Source organism: Felis catus, chromosome A3 (assembly GCF_018350175.1).
Source record: "Felis catus isolate Fca126 chromosome A3, F.catus_Fca126_mat1.0, whole genome shotgun sequence".
NCBI classification, from domain to species: Eukaryota; Metazoa; Chordata; class Mammalia; order Carnivora; family Felidae; genus Felis; species Felis catus.
Window position 1 is genome coordinate 105090636 of NC_058370.1, and position 11359 is coordinate 105101994.

An 11359-nucleotide genomic window follows, 5' to 3' on the forward strand; every position below is an offset into this window, starting at 1 on the left:
TCCACTTTCCTCAGGCCCCCTCCTGCCAATTCACACACAGTCCTCACACTAGCACAGGCTAGAGCCTCCAGGCAAGTCCAGAGAAGAACTGCCCCACCACTCAGAATAAGACTGGCAAGGCTCCTCTCTCCTAGCCCCCCCGCATGCTCAGCCTACCACTACCATCTGCCATGAGGCCACCAGGACTAATTTCATTATTACCCTCTATTTAGTTTATTTATTAGTTACATATAAAAGACCCAGGACCTCCCAGGATTCTACATTTCCCAGGCTCTAAACCCTATACAGCTCTGACATCCCCTTTTTGGGCCCCACCCCCCTCTCTTAACAATTGATAATTTCTGCCAGGGCCCTCTAGACTCGGTCAGTCATCACCGAAATTCCCTACATTCCCCCACTTCTTTCTTCACCTACCAGCTGTAACTCATTCATTTTCAATGGGGGTGATATCATTCTAAAGGAAGTGAAAACTGGTTCTGGGAGAGGGTGAAAAAAAATCTGAGAAGTTATAATAACTTGTGGTTCTAAGCCTCAAACTTACCTGACAAAAATCTTATTCCTTTATAATTCATTTTAGGGCAGGGGGTAGGAAGACAATATCTAAAAAGGCTCTGGAGGAGGAAGAGAATGACAAAACGCTGAGGGGCACTGCTCTAATGAAACCTGCTGTCTGCCCAAGGACACTGCTTCCCTGCAGGCTCACCAGTGCGGCTGCTTCCTCTTCCGCAGCTCTCCAACCGACCGCTGGCCTAGATGTGGGATAGGTGAAGTTCCTTGTTCCTCATCGCTGCTTCCAGATTACTCTCCTTCCCAAGTCCTAAAACCCTCAGCTTTGAACATAATATAAGGTCAGACCTCACCACCCTCTGCCCATATGTTTTTTAATCGCCTTCTAATCCCCAGGTCTACCCAATTCTTGGGAGATCTTAATATGCACTCTTGGCTCATTACTATTCTCCAATTTTACTGCTGTCATAGTTTTTGGTGGTCTCAATATCCATCTATCCATCCATCCAGCACTCTGGCCTCTCAGTTCCTTGATATCCTCTCCTTCAATGGTCTTGAGCTTCATCCTGAAAATCCCAGGGCTTCCAGAGATCCCAGCATGAACCCCACACCTCCTGTCTTTTACTCCCTTTCTTCTTCTCTGAATTGAATCCTAACCATGACTGCAGCCTCTCTGTTGCTCAACTCTAAGTGCCCCTGACAGTCACCTCACATCTTTCCAGCCACCACCTTCTTGTCTCTAACACCAAGAAGTCTTTGACCCACCAGGCCCTACAACCACTGATCATACGGCTTTATGCTGTCCCTCTTCTCCCCACCAAAGTTCCATAAACACCGATCGTAACCACCCCCTCACACATGCTCTTCACTCCAGTGCTCCTTTCTAGCTGTGTCACATTGATTCAGCTGAACACAATCCTGTATTAAATCCAGCTTTCTGCCCGCTTCGCGCTCGCACCCACACAGCTAACCACTGTCGGAGAAACACACAAAGTCACGTTGACTGAACTTACTTTATATTCATCTGCCACGGCCTTCAAGTCAACCATGACTATTGTCTGGCAAGCAAACTCTACTTCCCCGGTCCACTCGCTGACCCACCCTCCTACCTTTTTCTCTCCTCAAACCTTTACCTTTCCACTTCCACACAGTCAGTTGATGGTCTGGCTTCCTATTTTCAATGGGGGGGGGGGGGGGGGGGGGAGAGGGGGTGGGTGCTGGTGGGAGACAACCAGAAGGGACTACCTGGAACGCTCCCACACGTGCACACTTGCATGCCATCTCTCACCAGCCATGAATGCTCCTTAGCCAAATTCTGTCGACACTGTCCATTCCCTTCCCTTCTCACGAGCTCAAAGACTCTACTTGAGCAAGTCTCCTCCATTCTCCACTAGACTGTTCCCATCAACAAGTAAACATGCTGTTAATTCTCCCATTAAAAAAGCAAAAACCAAGAAAACCCTCTAGACCTTACTTTCTTCTCCACTTGCCACCCATTACTCTGTTCCAAATTATAGCAAAACTCTTCAAAAGAACAGCCTATAGTGTCTTCATTCCTCTCTTTCCATTTGTTTGCCCCCATTTATTAAGAAAAATTTCAAGCCTACAAGAATGTTGAAATAGTAATAAGAACCTCTGTGTAACTTTTATGTAGATTCCCCACTGGGTAACATTTTGCATATCTGCTTTCTCTCCTTGCCACCCCCACCGAACCTTTTCGGAAGTAGATATTGTGACACTTTACCTCTCTGCCAGTTATTAAGGTATTGCTTCTCAGACCCAAACCAACTTTGTATTGTCCGCTCTGTGATGCTAGCTCTAGGACCACATTTGGGCTTTGCCAGCAGCTCCCTGTTCGGCTCCACCAGTAGGGGACACTAGAGGGAGCTTGCAAGGCTACAAGAAGGGACTTGCTTCTTTCTGTAGGCTTCCTGTTGCTGTCACCCAGCAGGACTTCTTCACCCCAGATGCACTAGCTGAGTTCAATTTGCACTTTTACTCACACTCACAGAACCAGCCTCACTGTGTGCCCCTCACAGGCACCAGCACCAACCAGAATGCCTTCCTCAGAGGTCTGGGTCCTGGGTCCCATAAGCCCCTCTTCCAAATTCAGGGACACTGAGCCAAGCAGCACCCCTTCCTTGGTCTGAGTTTCAGCTCCATAGGCCCTTCCTTCTCCAAGAATACCAGTGGCCCCAGGTTGCCACTTTGGTAGAGCTGATCACTCCCTCCTCCCTGATACTTTCTCATTTGGGTGCCACACCCTCCTGGTCTTCCTCCTACCTACTGAATGTTTCTTCTTTGGCTCTTTGAATTCTTAAGATTGGGGTATCCCAGGGCTCAGTCCTTTTTCTACATATGCTCATTCTGGTGATCAATTCCAGTCTCTTGACCTTAACTGCCATTTACAAATGTCATGGAGGTAGGAGAATGTAATCTAGTCCACTGTTGGTGGCATAGTAGATTGGTACAACCCAATGGAAATTCTATGACTCAGAATTTTCTTACAGATACATCCTCAGAAGAGCACAAATATGTACAAGAATGTTCACTGAGATACTGTTTTTAATAGCAAAATTTTTAAAAAGCTTGTACCAACACCTTTGCTTTAAATTAACTATGCTAAAGATAAATGAAGCCTCTGGCCGCCTTTAAGCAGATTCCTTAGGATTTGCCAGATCGTAAGGCTGTTTACAGCAAGGACTCTGGAGCGAGGCCACTTAGTTTCAAATCCCAGCTTGCTTACTAGCTGTATCATTTTGGGCAAGTTACTTAACGCCCTGTACCTCAAGCGAGGTAACACAGCTCAGCTCACAGGCTTTGGGCAGTACAGGGTGCCCAGTAAATGCACACTAAAAGTTAGCCATCATTATCTTTGCTGCATGTACTAGGAAAGAAAATTAATGGTATGATCAATTAGAGTCCTTGGTAATTTGCCATCTCTTTCGACTCAATCATTCTGAAATATTGTGGGGAAAGCAGGGACTTATACCTGTCAGTCTTCACTATAAAGCTAAGGGATGATAATGCAGATGCCACTTATATATTTTACTCCCTTGAGGCCTAAGCAAACGCATACCGGGCAGGCTTGGCTCTGCCGAGTTTCAGCCACTGAGGCTCTGAATTAGTCAGAGACCACACTGCACACAGTTCCTCACCTCACACTTCCGATCTGCTTCGGAGACATTGAGGTTGCTTATATTCTGTTCGATGGTTTTGCAGGAGTGCTTCTTCTTTGGCTTTTGAGCCTTTTTGGTTGTTCCTGTCTCAGTAGCACTTCCATCTGAAAGAAGAAATAAGACTAGGCACTGCAAGGATTGCTCTGGAGCACGTAACTTAACTAATTAACTCATGTTCTTCAAACCTCTAAAGAGCGATCATAATTGGAATGTGCCATTCTCTCAAAGCAACAGGCTCATCTAATCCGCAGCTTCAGGGACGCCTGGGTGGTTCAGTCAGTTAAGCGTCTGACTTGGGCTCAGGTCATGATCTCGTGGCTCGTGAGTTTGAGTCCCATGTCAGGCTCCATGCTGACAGCTCAGAGCCTGAAGCCCGCTTCGAATTCTGTCTCCCTCTCTCTCTACCCCTCCCCTGCTCATGCTCTGCCTCTCTCTCAAAAACTAATCCACAGCTTCGGGAGAAACCTTAAGTATTTGGCTTCTAATACAAGCCAATTTCTAAAGCCCCCCCAAATCAGAAGCTCCCCCACTTGGTGATGTTTACTCAATCTTGCCTAAATAAAAGCCAAAAGTTTTAATAAGGTTCTTCTCTTTTTTGAAGAAAAACAACTCTAGGGCTTAACGATCTTCTCATATACAATTCTGAAAATGTTCATGTCTTCAGTCGAATGAGATTATTGATTTCCTACGACTTCATTCCAACACATTGCTCAAATCACAACCTGCTACACCCTTAAGAAAGCCCCTTAAATCCAGATCCGAACCCACATACCTGCATCATGGTTCTCTACCTCTGGAGATGGCGCATCTTTGCCCAGCCCCCCGAGGACTCTGTATACATCGGCATGGACAGCGTCTACCCGCACAGCGTAGATCTTGGTGCTGGCATCCAGAGTGCCAGCGGCCACCTAGTCAAACAAGCAGAGCTATACTCACTGGAGGCATAAAAAGGAACTGCTGAACAAGCAAAAACACAGCAAGCTTTGTAAAATATTTACTTGCTCTTAAGAAAAAAATGACAAAGATTCCCCTAAGACTGACAGGGAATAAACAAAATATAACAGAAAGAGGTCTCTATTTCATCAGTTTAGGAAAGAAAGTAAAGAAGCTAATAAAATGTCTTATACAAGGAAGGTTCTCATGTATTTGCAGAATTCAAGTACAGGGTTGTGCTAAATATCAGAAATAATCATCATTAATTCACATCCAAGAGAAGGTGAACATCCTTCTTACTTTAAAGTTGGTCGGTTCGGTGTCTTTCTGTTTAAGAATCTCTGACATGAAATCAATCAAGTGCAAACCAAAAGCATTCTTGGTAGTAATTTTCTGAAAACAGAAAAACGTAGAAAGGTTTGTTATTTATAGCCTAGGCTCGTGTAAATAATGCTACCCTCATAGAGGAAGCTACGCTTTTACAAAGTAACAGCCCACATCTCACCACAGGTATCAATTCCCACACTTGATGACAGGGCTAAATCCATACACGTATCTCCCCATTCTCAAGGCCCAGAGGGTGACAGCACACTTCCTGAGTTTTCACTGTACGCAGACCCTGTTCTAAGCACTGCACACAAAGGGACTCGGTCACCCTCAGAACAACTCTAGGAGGCAGGTACTAGTCACATTCTCATTTTACAGCGGACAATGCAGCAGAATGCCTAGGCGACTTGCCGATACTACACAGCTTGTGAATGGCAGGGGCTGGATTCCAACAGAGGTTAGTTCTAGAACTCACACTATTAACCCCTAAGCAATGCTGCCTCTCTAGATACGCTGCAGGTGGCAGGCAACCTTATCAAAAAGAGCATCAAAGGCCCATAAGAAACAGTAAAAGCATGCAGAAAAATATTAGCGTTAAGAAGAGTCGCTGGACAATGAAAGCACATAACTATCATCAATTGCGTGTTCTCCACAGAATCAAGGATAGATTTCCCTTGTGATCAAGTTGCAGTATCTTCACTGCTAATCCAGCAGATACTCACATTTTTCTTTTTTTTTTTAATAATTTTTTAAAAATTTATTTTGAGAAAGAGACAGCACAAGCGGGGGAGAGGCAGAGAGAGAGAGAGAGAGAGAGAGAGAGGGAGGGAGGGAGAATCCCAAGCAGGCTCCGTGCTGCCAGAGCAGAGTCTGACATGGGGCTCGAACTCATGAACCAGCAAGATCATGACCTGAGCCGAAACCAAGGGCCGGACACTCAACCAACTAAGCCACCCAGGCGCCCCAGATACTCACATTTTCAGTGGATAGTTTGATACAGGTGGAGTAATGTTCTGTAATCTGTGTATTTGTAAATTTAGGAATCGTGGCTGAAACGTCAATATTCCTACACGAAAAACAACAAAAAACTCTGGCAAGGATCCATGATACCCTAACTTTTCAAAATCTGGATCCAGAATCCCACATGGTATTGTGGAGATGCCAGACCCACGTAACCCACATCAGAACAGCCACCCAATGGAGGCAGCCCCGAATGCACTCACCTGCTCGATGGGGAGGCTAGCAAATGAGGCGAGTCTGCGCTGAACTGCAGGTCCAGGACTCGGGAGCGCCTCCGTTGCAGTCGCTCCTTTTCGTCGTCATTCTGGGGAAAGTCTTCAAGGACGGGGGTGCCAGGAGTATTGAGAGGGGCCTTCCGAGGCAGGGGCATCGAGAACACCCGTTCTGAAGGTGAGGAGGTACTGTGGGGGTGCCCACGGATTTCTGAAGAAAAAGGTATTCATTGTGGCTGACGATGATGGAGCAAAACACTTGCTCAACAAACCTTCCACGGAACATTTCCTATTCTAAAGTGGGCTTGGGGCCTCTCCTGGGGTGGAAGTTCACTGCACATTTGCCACCAAGATCTTTTCCAATCGAATATTCCACGGCTAGAACCTCTATAGTTTACGTTTTTCTTGGCGTGATGGCCTTCTGATACTTCCTTGACAAATTAATGAGGTCTGAGAGGAGGTCAAATTCGAGAAGGGCTGAGAATCAATCAGTGGATTTAACCACCCGGAGGCTTATTGGTGACCTCGACAATAGCCGTTTTCCTAGGGTAGCAGCGGGAGGAGAAAGTCAAACAGGCATAGATTCCAGGGAAGACAGGAGAAGCGAAACTGGGAGACAGTAAATGGAGACAAGGTTTTCAAGGACTTATGTTGTAATAAGGAAGGACTAAAATGGGAGGGAAGCAGTTGAAAGGGAAGTGAGGTTGAGAAATTAATTTTAAGATGGGAAAACTCCAGCTTAGTAGAGAGAATGAAGCAAAGAAATTGTATTAGTTTCCTATTGCTGCTATTAACAAATTACTACAAACTTAGTGGTTTAAACCAATACAAACGTGGGGCGCCTGGGTGGCTCAGTCGGTTAAGCGGCCGACTTCGGCTCAGGTCGTGATCTCACGGTCCGTGAGTTCGAGCCCCGCGTCAGGCTCTGTGCTGACAGCTCAGAGCCTGGAGCCTGTTTCGGATTCTGTGTCTCCCTCTCTCTGACCTTCCCCCGTCCATGCTCTGTCTCTCTCTGTCTCAAAAATAAATAAACGTTAAAAAAAAAAAATTAAAAAAAAAAAAAAAAAACACAATACAAACGTATTCTCTTGCAGTCCTGGAGTCAGAGTCTAAAATCAAGGTGTTAGCAGGGCTGTGTTCTTTCTGGAGGCTTCAGGGAAGAATCTCCTTCCCTATCTTTTTCAACTTTTAGAGGCTGCCTACATTCGTCCCATCACTCCAACCTCTTGTTTCTGTCATCACATTGCCTTCTGACTGTGAACCTCCTGCATCCCTCTTCTGAGGACCACTGAGATTGCACTGGGCCCATCCAGACTATCTGGGATAATCTCCCCATCTCAAGACCCCTAACCTAATCATATCTGCAAAGTCCTTTTCAAATTATAATCTTGTATTAGTGTGTGTGCGTGTGTGTGTGTGTGTGTGTGTGTGTGTATATATATATATATATATATATATATATATATATATATATATATGTATTTAGTAGCCTCTACAGCCAACATGGGGCTCCAACTCACAGCCCCAAATTCAAGAGTTGCATGCTCTTCCAACTGAGCCAGGCAGGTGCCCCAGCAAAGTCCATTTTACCACATAAGGATACCATATTCAAAGGTTCCAGGTATCTTTGTGGGGGAGGGGGGGCACTATTCACAGCGATCATGCAGAATAAAGGGTAAAAGTCACTGAACAATGCATTCAAGGAACAATGCATTCAAGGAAGTAAGAGCATTGCTTTTCCTTACAGAAAGCCCATCCACAGCAAGAGAAAGGAAGCCAGACAACACAGACAGAGATACAGGTAAGGGAGCAAGCACAACGGTGCATTTGTGGATGTTCCTTTTGGACTGTTTTAATTTTCTTAGTAAAATAAGAAGCACATAAAAACCAAAATGCGGGGCGCCTGGGTGGCGCAGTCGGTTAAGCGTCCGACTTCAGCCAGGTCACGATCTCGCGGTCCGTGAGTTCAAGCCCCGCGTGGGGCTCTGGGCTGATGGCTCGGAGCCTGGAGCCTGTTTCCGATTCTGTGTCTCCCTCTCTCTCTGCCCCTCCCCCGTTCATGCTCTGTCTCTCTCTGTCCCAAAAATAAATAATAATAAAAAAATACAAAAATAAAAAAAAAAACCAAAACGCAGTAGCTAAGGGTGAGGGCCAGGGAGGAGGTACTGGAGATTTCAGGAGAGAAAGGAAGGTATGGAATAGCCATCTAGGAGAAGGAGAGTGGATGAACAAGGGAATACAGCATGACTGCTGGGCAGTTTTAGGGTCCCCTTGAGACCATCAAGTGAGCAGGGGCAAGGGGAGAGTAGGCAGAGTTGGAATTAATCAGGATTGTGATTTTATCAAGAAAGTATAGAGGCCAGCAGAGGGCAAAAGGCTAGAAGGGGTTAGAAGCATATGAAACAGAGTGATTGACCAGGGAATGTAAGCTAAGTAAGGAGGGGAACAAGGACATGAGAGACATGAGGGACAGACAGTGAAAAGTAAAGAATATAGGGGCTCCTGGGTGACTCAGTCAGTTAAGCGTCCAACTTCAGCTCGGGTCATGATCTCGTGGTTCGTGGGTTCGAGCCCCGCATCGGGCTCTGTGCTGCCAGCTCGGAGCCTGGAGCCTACTTTGGATTCTGTGTCTCCCTCTCTCTCTCTCTGCCCCTCCCCTGCTCATGCTCTGTCTCTCTCTGTCTCAAAAAAAAAAAAAAAACAAAAACAAACAAACAAAAAACAAACATTAAAAAAAAAGTGATATACAATTAACACTAAGTGTTGCCCATGTAAGGGGAAGGAAACATAAGTGGCAAAGGGGGGGGGGACGCTAGGTGGCTCAGTCAGTTAAGCGTCCCACTCTTGATTTCAGCTCAGGTCATGATCTCACAGTTTCGCGAGTTACAGCCCTGAGTAAGGCTCTGTGCCGACAGCACAGAGACTGCTTGGGATTCTCCCTCTCTCTGTGCCCTTCCCCGGCTCACACTCTGTCTCTCCCAAAAGAAACTTAAAAATAAAAACATTAATTGGGGCGCCTGGATAGGCTCAGTTGGTTAAAGTGTCTGACTTCAGCTCAGGTCACGATCTCAACTGTTCGTGAGTTCAAGCCCCACATGGGGCTCTCTGCTGTCAGTGCGGAGCCCCTTCACATCCTCTCTCTCTCAAAAAAAAACATTAATTTTTTCAAAAGTGGTGCACAGGGATAAAAGGGAATAAATAAAACACAAGAAGAACTTCACATGTTCCCCTGATAGCTTCCCACAAGCTGAAGAGTATGCTTAACATCAACATGTTTAACATTAACTCCGAGGTCAAAACAAAGGAAGAAAGGCAAGAAAAGGAAGGAGGCAAGAGACATATTTAGGGAATGAATCAAGAGGACTTGTTACTATCTGGATGAGGGCACTTCCAGAGAAGAAGGGGAGTTGGACCTTGAGACAAAAGACTTTAACAGAAATAGGGAAGCACTGAAGGAGGAACCTAAGAGGGAAACTCAAGATGGGGATCAGAGGCAATTCTTGGAATACTCCTCAGATTTCTCTCGTTCAGATGATTACTGAGCTCAAAGACACTTTCTACATCTACTTCCTTACCTCCCATTCGTTTTTCAAACCTCTTCGTCTGGCTACCACCCCCACCACTTTCTGAAAACTATCTTGTTACTATCACCTACAACTTCTGGCTACTCTTCAGGCTTCATCTCTCTGTAGAGTTTCAGCAGCATGTGAAACAGATGAAAACCCTTCAAGTGCTTCTTGAAACACTCCTGGTTTCTATGTCACCGCTCTCTTCTGACGGTTTTTCAAGCTCCCCCTTCTCTATCTAGCTTCTAAATGCTGGTCCTGAGGGTCTTTTCTTACAGGGTCTTCCTAGCGTTCTCACCCGTTCCCATGGTTTTATGATCTATATGATGATGATGTCCAAATTTGTTCCTGAGTCTGCGGGCCACTTCCCTGAGTGGCCCATATCACTCCCCGGAGTGTCCAACTCTTATCCCAATGTTTACTGACCCCTTCAACAGTCTCTCACGAGTCATTTACCACGTCCAAAACGTAACTCTAAATTTCCAAACCTTTTACCAAGACCTGCAAAGGCCCTGCCTACCTCAAGGGCCTCACTCACTGTTCAGGCATAATGTTGCTAGTCCTAGCGGAAGCCAGGCCCTTTCCTCCTTTCCCATTTTATCGCACCTGCTTCTTCTATCCAGAACCCGTTCCCCAGTCTCTGCTCTAAGACCTTCCTTGCATCCTCAAATGAAAGGGGCCCCTCCCCTTACTCTGCTATTCTCAATCACAGCACTCAGCCTCACGCGCAATTCTTTCGTTTGTTAACTGGCTCCCCAACTAGAACACAAGCTCCAAGAGGTTGGGATCTTATCTGTTTTGTTCTTTACTGTATCTCTGCACCTGACAGAGGGTTTGGCCCAAAGGGAGCGCTCAGCGCTTACTGAATGAATGCAAAAATACATGCACGCGTACGCGAAGCGTACGGCAGGCCCAGGAAAACCACCGTTTCAACGGAGAGACACCGCGCACGGCATAGAAGCCTACAGGAAAGGTCGCCCCACACCCAGCGACCGTACGGAGGAGTGGGGATCGGCCCACGCGCTCCGGACGCCGACTGAAGCCGCGTCCTGATTGGCGGGGCACACCCCTCCCCCACTCTTCCTTCCCGCCTCTTCCTCTCGGCGCCTGCCTCTCCCTCCACCAGCAGAGCCCAAGACCAACAACTAGGCCGAGAATATCCGCACCTCCCGCTCAGTCCGCCCGCCGACCCTGCCCGCCCGGAGCACCGCTTCACGCCGACCCCTTCCAGCGGCACCCCGCACCCGCTCAACCTCACCTGGGCAGGGAGGCCCCATCTCGCTCTCCCTGTCTGGAGCTGGTTTTAAATCGCGCGCCGAGACGCTTTAACGGCGTAACGGCCGCGGTGACGTTTGCCGTGGGCGGGGCCAGGAGCGGGCCTGCGCAGGCCGCCCCATCCTCCGCCCGTAAAGGGGGTGTGCCGGGCTGTGCGCTAGTGTGCTGCTTGGAATGGCTGGTTTCCTGCTCGGTTCCTGTGAGCGCACTGTAGAGGGTCCGTGGACTCCCTGAAATAGCATGAAAACTCCCTCCTTTCGAGCTTAGACGCGGAACTGGCCACTAGCCCACTAGCTGGGCTCCAGCGCGGAGCAGGACGGGCGAAGACACTGCTTTCACG

General features: G+C 47.2%; 1 protein-coding gene across 5 annotated transcripts in view; it reads right to left on the bottom strand.

Annotated features, from left to right (window-relative positions):
* Positions 1-11158, bottom strand: part of NCAPH (non-SMC condensin I complex subunit H) — a 33924-nt gene extending 22766 nt beyond the window's left edge. For 3 of the 5 annotated variants that reach the window (XM_006930333.4, XM_006930332.4, XR_002155006.3), the window contains exons 1-6: positions 11003-11158; positions 6170-6389; positions 5922-6012; positions 4920-5012; positions 4459-4594; positions 3666-3790 (exon numbers count right to left, since the gene is read on the bottom strand). In XM_006930333.4, the coding sequence (XP_006930395.1) occupies positions 3666-3790; positions 4459-4594; positions 4920-5012; positions 5922-6012; positions 6170-6389; positions 11003-11021 (684 nt within the window). In that variant the 5' untranslated portion in view covers positions 11022-11158. The other 2 variants (XM_006930334.4, XM_045054635.1) reach the window with 2 other exon arrangements.
* Positions 11159-11359: the final 201 nt, after the last annotated feature.